The 19,168-nt window shown below is 41.4% G+C and overlaps 1 protein-coding gene and 1 long non-coding RNA gene across 2 annotated transcripts in view; one reads left to right on the forward strand and one right to left on the reverse strand.

Annotated features, from left to right (window-relative positions):
- The first annotated feature begins 2,783 nt into the window (after positions 1-2,783).
- On the forward strand, positions 2,784-6,317 carry LOC144584992 (uncharacterized). The gene is made up of 2 exons (XR_013539484.1): positions 2,784-3,188; positions 5,551-6,317. It is a non-coding gene; the product is annotated as an uncharacterized LOC144584992 (long non-coding RNA).
- Positions 6,318-7,285: 968 nt separating this feature from the next.
- Positions 7,286-19,168, reverse strand: part of ACYP2 (acylphosphatase 2) — a 75,405-nt gene continuing 63,522 nt past the window's right edge. The window contains exon 4 of the mRNA XM_020809927.3: positions 7,286-8,609. Coding sequence (XP_020665586.1) covers positions 8,495-8,609 — 115 coding nt within the window. The 3' untranslated portion in view covers positions 7,286-8,494. The remainder of the gene's footprint in view (positions 8,610-19,168) is intronic.

A 19,168-nucleotide genomic window follows, 5' to 3' on the forward strand; every position in this document is an offset into this window, starting at 1 on the left:
AGAGCTCAGGGTCCAACTAAACATTACTGAGCCACATCATTCAAAAAGGACAGTCTTTAAGTGCTGAAAGAGTCGAATGGTCACAGCAGAAGCTGTTCATGCCTCTTGAAATTTGCAAAACAGCTTGCTTGGTTTTGTGATTTTGGACTCCTGGATGTCAAAATAAGCTTCATTTTGCAAGGTGCATTTCTGAGTCACAAAGATCTGCTGGAATGACGTGTCTGAAACGCTGAGGAGATTTCAGCTGGAATGATATATTATCTGGCATGTATCATTGGCCCCTCAGGGTTGTCTGATGAATTTGTTACCCAAGGACTATTCAGGCCAAGGAAAGGGTTCAGTGTGGATAAAAGGAAGCAGTGATGGCTACTGGTTTTGATGGCTAAAGAGACCAGTCCCACCCAAAAATATTTTACACCTTCCAGATGTGTTGGCTGTAAAACCAAGCATCCATGGGAAGCATTTCTCTGCTAGATAGGGAGTGAAACGAGTTATAGTCTGGTACACTAGCAAAGGATGGGTTTGGGGAAAATTCAGTCTCTCAACACTCATCGATCAACCACCAATCCTCTATTCCACAGAGATTGGGTTTATCAATGTTCACTAACAAATTTGAGTTTCTAAATGGGGTCAGTCTCATTTAGCAGGCCTGTTTCTCTGTTCTTGTGGTAGAAGCAAACCACACAGACATGATGTCAGCCTGTGCCTCATGTTTTTGTACAACAGCTCTCAAAATCCCCAACCAACATGGCCATAGATGAGTATGCATGATGAGAGAGAGAGAGCGTTGTAGTCCAGCATATCTGGAGGTGAAGGCTGATGTTACGTCTGAACTAAAAGTAGCAAACACCTCAGAAGACCTCACTGTACAAAATATTCCTTTGAATATCCCAGCATGCAGTAGGACCACCTGCAATATTCATGACTCACAAGCAACAGGTAGCCTCTTGGGAATCATGCCAATGAAAAAATAATGGAAGATTTTGAAATGCACTCAGCTGCTTCCAAGAGAATGTAATAAACTCTTCCACTGCTTTAGCTTTCTGGATTGTAACTGAAGCAGTCAGTTTACCCACCTAGGCATGTAAGAGCCTAGCCTAGTATATTATCCAGGGTGATTTTCTTTCTCAAAGCATATTAATATGTATGATTTTAGATTGGGATGTACCAGGCACAGCGGCAGATGGGAAAAGCTCATCAGACAGCCATTGTCTTTTGGGGAATTACAATTACCAAGGAAAAGGGGAAGTGAATGATGCAAAGCAAGTGATCTTGTATGAGGAGAGAAACGGCTATTTCTCCTGATATTTTCAATTTAAAGGTGGAATTCCTAAACTCTTTAAGAACTGTGTCTCTCAATACCCACTGTATCTGTGAAGATTCTCAGTCATCCAGGTGAGGTTATCTGGAAGCTGAGTCATGGTAACTGGACTTCTTTCTTATTAGGTCAAAACGTTTCGCTACTCATCCGAGTAGCTTCTAGTCTGAGGAGAGTTGGTAGGAGACCCCTGATATATCCTCCAAGTTGGTTTCACTTCCCACACATTGGGTGTGGTCCTGGGGACGGATGAAAGAACATCATGATACAGGGGTGGAGGCCTTAAAAAGCAGAAGTATGCTGCTTTAGACACACTCTGTCTCCTATTTATTATGCTGCCCTTTCATCCATCCCCAGAAAGATCAGGACCACACCTACTAGAAAGACCACTGTTAGTGACTGTTAATGACCCATGACAATGGGTGGAGAAGGACTGCAGAGGTGGGATTTTCACTCCATCACACACACACACACACACGTCCTTTGTCCATCTAATGTGCCTATTCAGACCAGAGACAAGTGAAACCAGCATGGAGGACATATCAGGGGTCTCCTCTCAACTCTCCTCAAACTGAAGAAGCTACTTGGATGAGCAGTGAAATGTTTCAACCTAATAAAAAAGAAGTCCAGTTGACATGACTCAACTTCCAGACCCATTGTAGGTGTTGCAGCATCAGGAGCGACACAGACCAGGCAGTGAATGAAATAAGTGAGGCAAAAGTAGGCATTCATATACACACATGTAGAAAAGCAAGCACTCACACGTACAAACAGCAGAAGGGGCCTGAATCCCTGCCTCTAGTAAGGACAGGTAAGTAGAAATCATCTGGATGTAACCCACTCTTCCCTTGTTTCAGCTTGTTAAGGCAGCTTCCGCTGTAGCTATGCTTCCTGAAAATCTGGACAGCTACAGCAGAAGCTGCCTTAACAGCTTAAAAAACGACATGTATTTACTTACAGTTGTTTGAAATTACAGACTTCTGCATGCTCCTTTCTTTGCTGCACACATACTTGGTAGCCAGCTGAACAGATCAATGGTAAGCAAACAACTGCTACCAACCAAGGGAGAGAAGAGAAAATAACACTCAGCAGAGAGGTAGGGCTCTCTTTAAAATTGAAGGCTAGAATTAATGATTTGTTAATGCTGGATAAATAGACGATCACACCAGCCCAGAAAAAAATCTCTCCCAGCCAGACAGCATGTGAGTTTGCAAATAAAATGAACAAAATCAAACCCTTCCCAGTACATTTGGAATCACCAAAATGTTACTTTATTTTTTTCCGAATCAGTTTTTCAAAGAATGGCCCCCAGAGTTGTTGAATGGTAAATCCAAACTTTTGTAAATCCTGTTGATTCAATGGGACTAATCTGGTCGAGGCTTCCAATGTGATTCAGACCATAGACTACAACTCCCAGAATCCCTCGGGTCATGCCAAGGATCTCCCCAGCTTAATATTTATTGATGCTTCTCAGTCTGTCGCTGCATACTGATCAGTAAGCTCTCCTGACTAATCCTTCTTTTTCTCTTTCTCTCCCAGTATAAGAGGATTTTGCACGTGAACATGCGCACAGATTTCTAAGAATAAAAGGACAGCGTGGAAGGCAGCTCCAGGGAACATCAGGGAAATGAAATCTGACAGATTGGTGTCATTAGAAGGGAAAGTATGGCAGCCAGTTCCCCTCACTGGGGAACATGGCTGCCAGACTCCCTTGTTGCTTTATGACACATCAAATATGGCAGAGCATCAGAGAAGAGGCGACCACTTATGGATCTCCCATCACACGCACCACCCCCCACAGACGAAAGAAAAAAAGGAGTAAGATTGGTGTACAAGCTGCATAAACTAATTTAAAGGCTTATGAACAAAGGTAGGCGTAGACTATAATTTATATGTATGTGATTTAAATACATTTCATCCAGAGATTTATTTGAATTACTAGCCCTAGGTTGTACCACCTGGGATATTCTGCAATTTATCATTCTTATGTGTCTGTTGTTGCGGAGGTATGGTGAGTTTATGAATTAATCGCTGAAATCTTGTTACTTAGTCTAACACAATCCATAACATTCAGTCCACCCCTAGCCAGCAAAAAAAAAAAAAAGGAGGCTCCATTGTGATTCTTGGGGACACTTGCACATGCTATCTTGATGCACGCTCAAGAATTGTGGCAAAGTACCTCTCTGTTTTGCTGGCCAAGAACAAACTAAATATTACAAATTATGTTATGCTAAGCAGCAGGATTTCAGCCAATGCCTTCCACAAGATTCTGTCATTAAGAACTCTGCCAAGAATTTGCAAACGCAAGGCCATGGTGTCCTTTCTTAAGTCAAGTCATTTCATGTTGAATTGTCTTTCCCTTCTTAACTGCCTGCAACATTTGCTAACATTATTGTCTTTTCCAGTGAATCTTGTATTTTTCTTAATATACCAAAAGCATGTTAGCCTCAGTTTAACCATTTTAGCTTCCAGTGAGAGTTCAGGGTTGCCCTGAACTAGTACCCATTAATTTATCTTTCTGGTGGTCCATGATAGCCATGAAGCTCTTCTCCAACTCTGCATTTGAAATTAATGGCTTTCCCCCTTTGTCAGCTTTATTCATTGTTCTGCTTTCACATCTCTACATACAGTAGTAATGGGGAATACCATATTATATATAATCTTGGTCTTGATCTCCAGGAAGAGATACACTTGAGGAACGTTTCAACTCTCCTTCATTAAAGTTGCTGATGAACAACTTTAAGGCCAACTCAAAAACCATCCCAAACATGAGCATGCCATTCAGTTCACAAATGAGCTCATTTATATTTCTCAGATTAGACCGTTAATCTATTGTCCGTGGTTTGGTGTGGTTTTACTCTTGATAGTTGATTCTGCCCAGATTTGCAGGATTCCCTTCCCTCATCCCACAGTGCAATCTATTCAACAGGGACCAAAAACCTTTTAGTTAGCATTTTTAAAAGGTAGGTTTTTTCTTTTTCTTTCTTTCTTTTTTGAGGAGGAGGATGGGGTATAGAACTACATTTCCCAGCTGTGTGAGCCTAAAACTGAATCCAAAATGTTGTGTTCATTTTCTGTTTAATTTACATACCACAACACTCAGTTTAGATAGTGGTTCCAAACCTTTCCAGAGTTGCAACCCCCTTTTATAATACCCAAGTAACCTGCAGATCCCACCGCCACCTTTGTATAAAAAGGTGCTTTTAATAGAGTGAAGTCATCCCTTCTCAGAAAGTAGCGTCTTTTCTCCCCAAAGGGCCTGTTTCTCATACATATTCTTTCTCATACATACTCGTAAACACTAACTTTAATATCCTACTTTGAAAGGTCAAGGAAGGCATTATTTAACAAGGGCCACAACATTTACCAGGCAACCCACGATCCCCCAGAAAACATTTTGTGACCCCCCCAAGTTGAGAAACACTGAGATAACGTCTTACATCATGTTTTTATTCACTACAACACAGCAATAGAGCATAATTTAAAGAGCATGTTGAACAGCTTTTGCATCCCCAATCTAATACTCTTTCAAATGTTATGTAGTTAATTTTGGCCCATGAGGAAAGAAAGACTCATGGTCTCCAACAGAAGGAGATTCTGGCTATTGAACAGGACCTGCACTTGATCTTTACCATTTTGCATTTCGGGTCAACCTCAAGAAATTTAACAAAGGATGCTTGTAGTTCATCACAAAAGCTGTGTGTCTTTGGAATGATAGCAATTGATTAGCAGCCTGGGGAAGAACTTCAGTGAAATCTTAGAGGACAGATGTGTACAAAGACCCAGTGAAAACTAGTCTAGTAGATGGAAATAACAGTCTGCTATGCGCTTGTGCTGTTCTGCCACAAGAGTTTGTCCTAACAACCCATTTTTAGGCTGTGACTGGACAAAGAGCCACCTTGGGTCCTTTTGGGGAGAAAAGCAGGATAGAAATATTTTTAAACAAACAAACTACAGTTAAATTGCTGTAGTTGTTCACATGGGATGTTTAATTATCCCATAAAATGTTTAGGGCAAGAGTCTTCATACTGCACTTGAAATTGCCACAGTTCTCACTGGGATCACAGGTTACTTACCACCCTCATCTGTCATTGCCACTGCCCTCTTCCCATATCTTTTTGTAAAAAAATAAAAAATAAAATGGAAAGTGACAGGCTTACAACCTTTCAGCGGCTAATGTTGGCACCTTCTAAATTTTGGTTATAATCTCAGTTTCCCCATGCTTCTTGCAGCTCTGTACTATGGTGTTGCTGCTGTCTGCTTTGTTCTGCACACCAGCAGGGTTGCTGGATGAGCAGCATCCTGGCATCTGAGAATTCAAGACCCACACGTGAGACTTGAGGACATCTCTCTGCGATGGCACTGGGTATGTGTCCTGGAGATGCAATGATGAATTTAACAGCCAGTCAAGTAGGATATAGAAATTCAATAAATAAATAAATTCTATCTGAAGATTTGCAGGCTGAAAGCTACAACACCACGGGAAGAAGTGCAAGACTCAAAGGAGAAAGGAATTTCAGAGACAGGAATAAAAACTTGGATTTCCTGGGAGATCTTCGGTTGAACTGATGTCACAATCCATCCCAGGAGCAGATCAGAGTTGTTAGGTCAACTGTGTCTCATTCTGTTAGATTTCCAGGCCAAAGCCTGGAACCCAGAGAGTCAATCATAAGACATGAGTCTCAAGGCCAACACCTGAGACCAGACAAGTAATTCAGGTATCGCTATTAGCTTTTCCTGTTCTCTCAGAACTTGACAGGTGCTTCATCTCATCTCAGGCCCCACCGGCTAGGCCCAACCAACCACACTGTCATTGAAGTGCTCCTTTGCACATACAGCTTCCAACCAGAAGGAAAATAGCAAACCTAAATTATACACTGATCACCCGCAACATTAAAATCACTGACGGGTGAAGTGAATAGTATTGACTATATCCTTACAATGGCAGGTGTCAAGGGGTGGGGCCTATTAGGCAGCAAGTCTACAGTCAGTTCCTAAAGCTAATTAATTGATGGGTGTGGGGAGCGAAGGCTAGCCTGTCTGGTCCAAGCACACTGTAGCTCAAATTGCTGAAAAACCTAATGCTGGCCATGATAGAAAGGTGTCAGAACACACAGTGCATCACAGTTTGCTGCATATGGGGCTGCACAGCTGCAGACTGTTCAAAGTGCCCACAATGACCCCTCTCTACTGCTGAAAGTGCCTACAATGGGGATGTGAGCATCAGAACCAGACCATGGAGCAATGGAAGAAGGTTGCCTGGTCTGAGGAACTGCATTTTCTTCTAGATCAGCTGGACGGCCAGGTGTGTGTGCAGCATTTACCTGGGGAAGAGATGGCAGCAGGATGCACTATGGGAAGAACACAGGCCAGTGGAGGCAGGTGTTACTGCTGGAAGGTTACTTTGATATATACCACCTACCTAGAGCTTGTTGCAGACCAAAGCGTGCTGCCCCTTCATAGCAATGGTATTCCATAATGACAGTAGCCTCTTTCAGCAGGATAACGCGCCCTGCTACACTGCCAGAATTCTTCAGTTTGAGGAATATGACAAGGTGTTGCCTTTGGCCTCCAGATTCCCCAGATCCCAATCCGACTGAGCATCTATGGGATGTGCTGGAACATCAGATCTGATCCATGGAGGCCCCACCTCACAACTTGCAGGACTTAATATATCTACTGCTAATGCCTTGGTCCCAGATATAAAGTTCAGAGGTTTTGTGGAGTCCGTGCCTTGATGCATCAGAGCTGTTTTGGCAGCATGAGGGGGAGGCCTGCATGATATTAGGCAGGCGATTTTAATGTTGTGGCTGATCAGTGTATGTACAGAAGTTCATCGGGATAACAGCTGGGAAACTGTATACACGGATACATTGGCATGCCAGTTAATGTAGCTCCTTATCTCATCACTTTGCTCTCTGAAGAACTGATTAGGGAATGTTTTTCTGTCAAAGTAGACCAGACACATTTCCATGACAATCAATGTTTATTTTAGCACACATGCATTAATACAGCCAAGACGGATGTATCAGACATCGCCATTTTAATATAACAGCTTTAGTCGGGGAAGATATGAAACTGGGAGGTTTCCTAAGGTCCAGCGGGACTACTACAAGGGCTTCTTGCTTTAGGCTGGCTTTTGGGGATTGAAGCTTAAGTATTTAAGAGCTCAGAATAACAATGTGGTCTTACATGGTCATTTCTGAATATCAAGGTGGAGCCTCTAGCATTGACTCCATGATCCTGTAATCCTATACAAAATGGGAGAAATTCCCATTTTATGCAATGGGCTTTACTTTGGAGTAAATGTGCACAGAACTGTTCTGTAAATAAGCAAATAAGTAGGCTGGCTAACATGGGAAGAACTCCCCAATCTGCACTTATATGCATGGAAGTCATATTGAAATCCGTATGCGTATGTGCTGGATATGGACAATATTAGAAGGGCCACTGAAAGCATGACTGTATTTAACCTGCCTAGGATTTCAGTTTGCTCTGTACAACAACTATGGTATGTGGTTGAATCAGGGTGTAATATGTTCCATTTAGTCAGAAGCGGCTTATAGCAACGCTAATAGGACTTTCAAGGTAAGTGAGACACTAAAGAAGTTGTTTTACAAGTGCTACCCCTCTCAAACAGAGTTTCCATGTTTGAGCGGTGTTCAAACAGAGGCCCTTGCTCCCCTCTGGCTATCCCAGTTGAATCCATACTAAGACCATTAATGCATGGGCTCCTGATCCTACTTCCCAGGGACTTCTTGCTCCACAGTAACCATCTTATTAACCCTGGGAGATAACCTCCTAGTGCAAACAAATTCCCCAATGGCTATTATTTAGAGAAAACTAGAGATGTTAAATACAGTTTAGTATTACACAATTTTTTAAAAGGCCCTGAGATAAATTATTCCTTGGCTTTCAGTCTGTAGAGAGGGCCTCAGTTTGGGAAGTGCTCTGTAGATAAAGAAAGAGCAAAAAGTGCTGTTTCTCCCCCAATATTGTTCTGCTTGCATTTGTTCTACTGGCAACTTCCACTAAAATGCAAAGGGCAAGAATTGCAAACATTTTCCTAGCATGCAAGAAAACCTCCCCAAAGTGTTACCACGACACTTCAAGGGAAACATGGAGACGGTCATGCAACGGCAGCAGGATAATTCTAAGCTTGGCATTGTTTTCATCTCAGTATCTTGTGATGAAATGAGTGAAGTCAAGTTTCGAGATCTCTTTTTCATTCGAAAAATTTGTCCGGTCGATGCGTGAGCTAGGACTTCCGACACTGGTCAGCCAGGCCTTCCTGTGCAGAGAAAGTAAACACAGGTGGATTAGCCTGGTTCAAGATCAGAGGCATAACATGGATCCACGGATAGGCTAGCCTATAATTGGCCTGATACACTGATCACCCTTTACTTTTACCCTGACTTTCTTAAAAGGACCCAAGGTGGCTTACATAATTAAAAAACAATATTTAAAGGTATACACCTACTCAAAGTGATCAAACAGATATCACACTAAAAACCAGTAAACAAAAGCAACACCAAGAACACATTCAAAGCAGTCAGGCACAACAATCCACTGAAAAAACCTCATTCAGGCAGCCTGTGATTAACAGAAAGCTTGCCTGAAGAGAAAGGTCTTCATCTGCTTGTGGAAGGATAGCAAAGATGGGGCCAGTCTGGCCTCCAGTGGGAGGGAGTTCCAGAGTCTGGGAGCAGGGACAGAGAAGGCCCTTTCCTGTGTCCCCACCAAACACACATGTGAGGATGGTGGGATTGAGAGAAAGGCCTCTCCTGATGATCTTAATGCTCAAGCAGGCTCCTAAAGGGAGATGAGGTCCTTGAGATAGCTTGGGCTCAAGCCATTTAGGGCTTTATAGTTAGAACCAACACCTTGAATTCTGCCTGGAAATGGATCAACAGCCAGTGAAGCTGATGTAACAGAGGGTTATGTGATTTCTTTAACCAGTCCCTATTAACAATTTGCATCTCGGACCTGCTGAAGATTCCTCACACTTTCCAGAGGCAGTCCCACATAGAGTGCAATGAAGGAACAGACCTTTCAGAAGCACCAGAAACACTTGAACTTCCACAATCCTCCTCCAGGAAACTCCGGAGGCAGGGCCCTATTTTGCGTTCTTCATCCTAATCTTATAAGAGACAGTATCTGTCTCCATTTGGGATCACTCCATGAAATTCATGGTCCCAGTTTGCTGGAAAAGCCACAATTAGATCTGGGGGACACCATACGACCCTGGCAAGCAACGGAGGCTTCTTTAATGGACGAAGTACCTCTACCTGTCTGTTTATCACAGATGGTAGGTTAGAGCATTCCCTTCTTGCTGTTTATACGAGAATGCATGCTCTAAGTACTACACCATGCGGGATCATGCAAATATCAAAACTTAGGGGGATTGTGTATTGTACTGGAGGTCTGTGCGAGCACCCTGAATGCATTAACTGCTTAAATAAGCTGTTGTGTTTTCACAGTGGACTGCAGTCAATGGGAGACCCATAGCTCCATGATACAAGAAACACATGTCTTCAAAACATTGCCTTTCAAATTCAACCTGCATTTCAAAGATTTAAAACTACAGGGCTGCAGTGTCTTCTGACTGAGCCTCTAAAGCAGCTAGTATGGCCAACTTCACAATCATGCAGCTTCATAATGCGGTGCAATCTGTATCTTATTCAAATCAATGGTAAAATCTCACTTATTTTTATGGAGCTGGATTGTAACCAGTATGTGTTTTATATAGTGGATTTTTCTGGATTTAATAAAATAAAAAAAATGAGCTAAAATAAATAATGATGCTCATCTGAAATGCTTTGAAGGGACATGAACTCTCAAGCACCAGAAAGCCAACATGATTGAAAAGCACATTATTAAGTTCAACAACAGGCACTAAAGCATTAGCCAGTGCCAGAATTCTGCAAAAGGAATTTTAATTAAATGCCGTTGGGTATACACAATACTATAGCATCACATGGGAGAATGATGCTCCCTTTTTCCTTCTCTGCTTCCATTTGTTAGCTGCCTAGCAACAGTCAGTTATGCAATATGTATCTTATTTACTCCAGAGTAGTTCTATTAGCACTTGTCATACTTCAGATTGGTGATTGATGTTCTGATCATCCATGCCATGAAAGCAACCTAGCAAACAGCGTCAAAATCAGGACTTGGAAGCAACATGTTTCGAGGAAGGATATAATGTGTAACACTCTGCTTTGGGGAGTAACAAGGACATAACAATGTAATTTTCATGAAGTAACATAACATAGTTCCTTAAGGGGGTATTACAACAACATTTCTGACGCCGAGAGAGGCTTGGAAGGAAAAAACTAGAAACCGGGCCTTCTCGGCGGTGGCCCCTCGGCTGTGGAATGCCCTTCCAACAGAAATTCGGCTGGCACCCTCGCTGGGTGTTTTTAAAAGCTAGTTGAAAACTTGGTTATTTAAGCAGGCCTTCCCTCCAGTCAGCTAAGTCTTTTTATCTCTTCTTTTCTTATTCTATCCCATCTTGGTAATCCTTTCTTAAATTAATTGTCTTAATTAATATTGCAATTGTATTTTTATGATTATATATACTGGTATTTTTATATTGATTTATTTTATGTTGTAAGCCGCCCTGAGTAGACATGGTCTAGAGGGGTGGGAAATAAATAAATAAATAAATAAATAAATAAATAAATAAATAAATAAATAAATAAATCAATCAATCAATCAATCAATCAATCAATCAATCAATCAATCAATCAATCAATCAATCAATCTTTTGTTATTACATCAAAAATGTTTTTGGAAGTTATTTTCTGCTTTTCTGCCATTTTTGCAATTCTAAGTATATTTTTGTTTTAAAAATAGGGATGTATTTGTAACATGCTACTTGTAAAATAATGAATAGCACTGCTTTTTAGAAACATTACTTTTGGAAAACAATTACTAACAGCAACGCATTATTTTTCAAAAATAATATTACACGTTCAAGTGAAATTAACTACAAGCTATTTCTTTAGGCAGGGAGAAGGGGCTGATTCCTGTTTTGACATGCTAAGCATATTACCAACTGTACAGTAACGAAACAGATCAAAAGGAGATAGTTTATCCACACCAGCTAGGTCAGCAGTTTTATACTGTAGTCACCTGGATGGTCCAAGAGGGACTTCAGCTATACAGTACTTCAATTGTGCAAATGCAACTGTCTGAAGAGCAAGAAGCCACTCTGTCCATGCAGGTTCTCCACATGAGCCAGGACACACACCACAAATGAGGTCCTGGTTGTTGTGGACAGCCTACGCAGACACAACAGCCTCCTCCATGGAACACCCATGATAAATATCATGAAGCAGCCTTCAGTCCATTCAAACCAAGAAGATGTGGATGAACCTCTGAAGAACAAATTGCAAGAATTTCAAAGAGACACAATGTAACAGCGATGGGAGATTTCAATTATCCTGATATCTGTTAAGAGGCAAATTCTGCCAAATATGGCCCTTCCAAGAAATTCCTGGGTTGTCTTGCTGATCGTTATCTCCTACAAGAAGTAGAGGAAGAAACTAGAAGATTATCTATCCTGGATTCTAACAAAAAAGGAATTATTTGGTGGAAGAAATACTGTAACAGTAAGGGAACTCTGGGAGAAAGGGACCATGTTCTACTTTAGTTCTTGATTTCAAAGGAAGCAAAAGTAGAATGTAGCTGTATTTTAGGAACCCAATTTTAATAAATTCAGGACAATGATATGTAAGGTCCCATGGCAGGAAATTCCTAACAAGGAATTGAGTCCAGGATGGGAAGGAGTTTCTTAAAAAGGAAATTCTAAAGGCACAACTACACACATTTCCAACAAGAAAAAAAAAGACAGGAAAAAGAAAAAAGACCAATGTGGCATCATAAAACGCATAGAGAAGACTTGAAAACAAAAAAGGACATATATAGAAAGTAGAAGAAAGGCCACAAAGGAAGAGTAAGGACAGTTAGCAAAGAATTGTACGGATGGTGTTAGGAAGGGAAAAACTGCAAATGAACTGAGATTAACAAGAAAAATCTTCAGGCATTGGCAAAACAAAGAAATAGAGAAAAGAAATCATGATTTAATTACTCAATGGAGATAGAAACATGACAACCGAAAGTAAAGGCAGCACTCAACTTTTTAGCACAAAAAGCATAAAAATGGAAAGCAACAGGATTACAACCTGAGATTGATAAACAAATAGCCACGGAATATCTTGTGGGGAAGTAAGTAAAGATATACCAGATGGGCGGGATAAAAATCAAATAAATAAATAAATAAAAATAAATAAATATATCTTGACTTCAGCAAAGTCTTTGACAAAGTGCCCCATGATATTCTGCTTAGCAAGCTAACTAGGTGTGGGCTGGATAGATCAAGTGTCAGGTGGATACACAATTGGCTATGGAATCGTACTCAGAGGGTGATGATTAATGGGACCTTCTCTAACTGGGAGGAGACAACAAGTCGGGTACCCCAAGGCTCGGTCCTGGGCCCAGTGCTCTTATGACTTTGATGAAGGGGTGCAGGGAATGTGTAACAATTTGGGGGTGACATATAATTAAGTGGAATAGCTAATAACTTGGAAGACAGATACAAAATTGAAGAAGATCTTGATAGGAGTGAGTTCTGGGCTGAAGACAACACAATGAAATTTAACAGGGATAATTGCAGAGTTCTACATCCAGGAGAAAAAAACCCCAAACCCACAGTTACAAGACGGGAGATATTTGGCTGAGCAATATTGCATGCAAGAAGGACCTTAAAATTGTCGTAGATCACAAGCTGCAATGTGGCTCCAAAAAAGGCAAACACTATTTTAAACTGCATTAACAGAAGTATTCAAGTATAGTCTCCAAATCCCATGAAGTACTGAGTTCCCCTCTATCTGGCACTGGTTAGACCTCATCTAGAGTACTGTGTCCAGAAGGATGCCAACAAACTGGAACAAGTTCAGAGGAGGGCAGGAAGGATGATCAGGGGGCTGGAAACCAAACCCTATCAAGAAAAACTGAAATAACTGGACATATTTAGCCTGAGAAAATAAGACTAAGGGGAAATACAGTAGGATAGCACTTTTCAAATACCTGAAATATATTCATACAGAGGAGGGGCAGGATCTGTTCTTGATCATTCCAGAGTGCCAGAGACATAATAATGGGCTCAAATTAAAGGAAACCAAATTTCAGCTAAATATCAGGGGGAAATGTCTTAACTTACAGCTGTATAACAATGGAATCTATTACTTCAGGAGGTGATGAGCACTCCAACACTAGAGGCATTCAAAAGGAAATGAGACAACTACCGTATCTGTTATGAAGCAGGGGGACAGAATCACTAGGCCCCTTCTAGTTCCATGATCCTATGAAGTTAGGGTTGTTTGTTCACAAGCATATCAACACACTGTAAGGATTCTGGAGACAACTGTTTGGCAGCATCATTATAGCTAAGAATGCACAGGTTGGTCCCTCTTTGGATACTCTTACTATTTGCCATTTCCTTTGTGACTCCACTTGCTGCACTTTTGAGACCCTAAGACTGAAGACAAGAGCTGAAACCTTCCTCTTCTTCCAGAGATGGGTTTCACATTAAGAGAGCCATGGCATGAAAGGAGTTGACAATCTCTCTCTCTCTTTCTCTTTGGACTCGGAGAGCCTTGCCTGTTGAAGCAGAATGCATCCATCTGCCGAGGCTCTTAAAGTCAAATTCTGCCTGCCTCCGCTGCCATGGAAACTACGTTCACCCATTCGGCTAAAAATGGGTTGGCTGGTGTGAAGGTTGTCATGTCTCCTGTTTGCAGAAGATCAAGAAAATCCATGATGCAATGTTGGCTGAGATTCAGAGGGAACAGAATATCTTTCCAAATCAGTGGCCAGAAGTTATAATGGGACTGATAGACATCTCGCTAGATGCTTTACAGTAGATGGACAAGGGCTTCTGACTCTTGGTCATATTACAGTATCATGCAAGGGAGTGAAACATCTCCCCCCACCTCAGACCTAATCTAGCCTGTGAAGACTCCCCATCTGACTCACGGAGAATCTGGTAAAGTTGTGCCCCAAATCCAAGCCACCTCTCCTCATGCAGGGAATCTTTCCACATACTACTTGTTGTCCCAACTGGGAGGATGCGCAGCATATGGAGGAAGTGTGCTCTTATCTCAGATCACTGAAATTAGTGGAGAATTCACTGTGTCCAGATAATATATCCAGCATGGAACAATGCTGTTGAAGGGGCGACACTTTGCTGATGCCTGCATGCATAATTCTCAGCAGCTCCCAATAATCTCTTTTGGAAAAAGGAAACATGAATGAAGAGGGGTGTTAGATGGCATATGTAGTTATACCAAGAATAAGTGTGTATGCATCGCTTTTGTTGCCTGCCTGCCTAGTCTTCCTGATCTGCCTTTTTCCCCTGACCTAGGAGGAAAAAGTGCACTCCCCATGCCATAACATGATGCATTGCCAGTGGAAAAAAGTAAGGAAAGCAGTTGAATGGCATTGGAGAAATGACTAATTAGCGATGCCAAGAACAAGGAAATGGAGGAGGCGTATTTAAAGCTGATGCCACATTACTAGAAGCTGTGCCTATTACTATTACTAGGCTACTACCTTGCAGTAGTCACTCAGAAGCTTGTGGCTAAAGCTTGTTGTGTGTTTCTTAAGTGGATCTTTTTTCCTTTGTGCCTGAGGTGCACTTCACATTCTATGATGGAATGTTGTTTATCAAGGCTTCTAGTTTGTAATCCAACCATCTAAACACTTTGGTGTGCATGCTGTGCATTAGAAGCGCAAATAATAAATTACTGCTTTGAAGTCATCTATAAATTAAAAGACCCAAGAAACAGAACCCAGGAGAGAGCTACTCATACAATAGGTAAAGGTAAAGGTTGCCCTTGACATTTAGTCCATCCGTGTCGGACTCTAGGAGGTGGTGCTCATCTCTGTTTCCAAGCCATAGAGCGAATGTTTTGTCCAAAGACAGTTTCCGTGGTTACACGGCCAGGGCGACTAGACACAGAATGCCGTTACCTTCCCACCAAGGTGGTACCTATTTATCTTACTCGCATTTACATGCTTTTGAACTGCTAGGTTGGCAGGACAGAGCTACTCATGCAATAACAGGTACTTTGATATGCCTTCTTATGAGTTTCTGGTGAAAGTTGAGTGGAAGGGTGTATTGTGCTCATGTCCCTCTTCTGGGTTTCCCAAAGGCAATTGGTTGGTCACTGTGTGAGCAGAATACAGGACTGGACAGGTTTTTGGTCTGATATAGCAATGGTCTAAATACTGTAGAGGTTCAACATATTACCTATGCAATGATACTTTTGGGGATAAAAAAGGGTATTATTTTCAAGAATAATGCAATGGCTGTTACTGCTGTTAAAACCTTTGTGTAAGAAAGATTGATTCATTACTTTTCCTGGTTAATGGGGGGGTGTTTGACGCTTCCTATATGTTGCTTACTTAATACTATATATTGTATCCCCCCCACCAAGAAAACTAAAAACAATTAACATGCAATACAATGGAATTAACAAGTATTGGTAATGAGCTGGCATTTCCTCTTTAAAAAGATTGGGCAAGTTACAGTAATGTTTATTTTTAGAAAGAAACTTTTAAAGCACTGGTTCTTGTGTTGTTAGAATATAGAATTGAGGATTTGGAAGGCATCTTGGTGGTCCAAGGTACAGCTCAATACGTGGACTTTGGGATATGTAGGATGCCGCTAGAGCATCTCTTAAATAAAACCTGTCAACCTTCTGCTTAAATACCTCTAATTAAAGAGGAACATCTATCCCACTGCTACATAGAGACCAATGTATGCCACCAAATGAGAATATTTCTTGTATGGTCTTAGGCGTAACAAAAATACACATTAGTCGGAGGGTGGAGTATACAGAATCTGTATAAACTGCAGTGTGTACTATCATTTTAAATCAATCCTGCCAAGTCAGACCGTTGGCCCATGTCTAGCTCTCTAATGCCCATCCTGATCAACAGTGTTCTCTGCAGGAGTTCAGGCCAGCCTCGATGTGCCCAAGACTAAGCATGCAACCTTCTGCATAAGAAGCTTTATCACTGGGCTGTTACACTTCCCTTAAGAAAATTTAAATTGCCTCTTTGCTTGTATGGGGAATCTTTGGGATTTTAGATATTTTGGACTTCCACTCCCATAAGCCCTTACCACTGGAACACACTGCCTGGACTTTCTTGGAGTCTAAAAGTATATGGCAGGGCAAAGGTTCTTTATTCAGATTTTTTTGTACATTTGGTGAATAATTTACAGCAAGACAGGGGAATATTTTACATTTACTCTTATTCTTTCTCTGTGTATGGCTCCTTTGCACCATTTTCAGCCGTATGCTGGACTGTGTGATTCACAATTTAATTTAAATTAAATACAGCAAATAGCATTTCTCAAGCAATAGCCACAGCTGCAATCCTGCCTACGGTTATAAGGAGACATGTTCTTCCACAGGTTTCAGCAAAAATAATGTGCTTATAACTTTGCAAGAGCGTAGTCCTGAGAGAGAAATAATTCTGTAGAGAAAAACTGGTAGTCTACAGCTTCAACTAATACTTCAGCAAAGTCTGCAGAAATATTCACCACCCCTACCCTGGTTCATTTAAATGAAAAGAGGCATCTTTGATTAATCAATACTCTATTAAAAATCTAGCTTTTCCAATACTAAGTGATAATTAAAATCAGGGCAGAACAGATTTCAGCTGGAGGAAAAACCCTTCATTAATTTTATGATTATATCAAAAGCACAAACAAAATATTGCCCTCAGCTCCATGACTAGCATTGCAGAAGTGGAGTATTACTTTGCCCTGTGTTAATTCAGATGTGGAGTGAGAGTACTAATGATTAAAGTATTCTCGAAGGCTTTCACAGCCGGGATCCGATGGTTGTTGTTACATATACTGTACATATAAACTTTATTGTTTCTGGCTGTAGATGTTTACACTAATGATTAGTTATAATTAGAGATAGGGGTATTTGTATATGAATACAAATATCCCTGCACAAATGGCGATAAGGAGGGTCCAGCCCCATGGAGCTGGATGGTCCACTCACTGATCCACCGCTGCCACGGATGCCACGATACTTCCAATGGCTCTGCAGACTGCGATCTGCGAGCCACTCCCCGGCCTTGCAGCAAGGCTTGTCCTCCCGCCTCCTGCCAGGAGTGGCTAGCCGATCGCAATCTACGGAACCATTGGAAGAACTGCAGCATTCGCAGCAGCAGCGGATGGGTGAGTGGACCGCCCGGACCCATGGGGCTGGACCCTCGTTATCACCACCTGTGCGGGGATATTCATATTTGTATATGAATACGAATACCCCCATCTCTAGTTATAATTTGAGCCAGGGATGTTGGCAATTCTTTGGTATGAAGTCCCAAATCTGAATCTTTGGTACCAAGTTCTGAGTCCCTATTAAAAACAAGCTTTTTTCCCCCAGAAAAAAAAGGGAGGGGTGGTTGGGTTCTGAGTCGTGAGTCGAATCCAAGTCAACTATTAGTGTAATTTAAGTCAAACTTGAAAGTGAGTCCTGCGACTTGAGTCCCCATCCTTGATTTGAGCCTTATTCTGGTCTTCTCTAACAGAGTACAGTATACATATCACAGGTAGGTGGGGGTCACTCTAGTCCCATCCCTTCACCTTTCTGCACACTGAGAGTGAGGAATCTGTAGTGGTGGCCCTTGATTATCTAGAAGGATTCACCAAGTGGGTTATTTATTATTATTTATTATTATTTATTGTATTTATATCCCACCCATCTAGTCAATTGACCACTCTGGGCAGCTAACAACACATAAAAATAGAACAATTTAAATATAACAACAATATACAATATTTCCTAGGTTGAACTCTTGGGAAATTAGGATCTGAACTCACATGAAGTGACCCTACAGATAGTGGAAATTCTTGGACCTTATCACAACCCATGTGTAGGAAGGTGATGATATTGGACAAGGAGGCACAGACTAGGGGTGTGTATACCCAGTTAGAAGACATTTGGTTTGAGAATTAAACTAAGATGTAACTGTAAGTTGAAACCTGGAGGGCAATCAAATTGTAGAAAGGCGAAAGGTTGACTTGATATCGCAACATGAACAAACAGATTGGATGACAGTACATTTTGTGTTCCCCTTCCCTCTTCCCCCCCATACTCCCCCTCTACCTTTTGTACTCGTTACCTTATCCCTAGTTTTTAAAAATAAAAATAAATTAAAATAGAAAAAATAGAAGATATTTGGTTTGGGCCAATTCCAATGGCCTATGTTTGGCCACAGCCACAAATGCAATATGAAAGAATTACAGGCATAAGTCATAAAACAAAAGGAGGTGTGTGAAGAATTGTTGCCAGTTTGTGGCCCCCTTCAAATGTGCCAGGGTCCTCCTGGAGGCCATATCCCTCACCCCACATTGAGAATGGCCTGTATTTAAATATACTAGTCCAGATAAAATTAGCCACTATGAAACCAATGGAGCAAGTTGACTGCCACTAATTCCCATTGCTTTAATTGGTGCTTAGTGGCAAAAATTAGCCAGATCAAGAAAACAAATTTCAAAATTGTCATAACTCACCTATGGTTCATGCCTCATCAATGTATCTGTAAATTTCTACCTCCACATGACACCACTAGCTGGGTGAATTTGGAAGGGCATCTCACACCATACTGCTGTCATAAAATTTTGTAAGCCTCTTCCCAACTGCATCTGATAAATCGGATGGATTAACAGGGCAGTCTTACACATGTAGGGATGTGATGGCGCTGCGGGCTAAACCGCAGAAGCCTTTTTGTGCTGTAGGGTCAGAAGACCAGCAGTTGTAA

The sequence above is a fragment of the Pogona vitticeps genome, chromosome 1 (assembly GCF_051106095.1).
Source record: "Pogona vitticeps strain Pit_001003342236 chromosome 1, PviZW2.1, whole genome shotgun sequence".
NCBI lineage: Eukaryota > Metazoa > Chordata > Lepidosauria > Squamata > Agamidae > Pogona > Pogona vitticeps.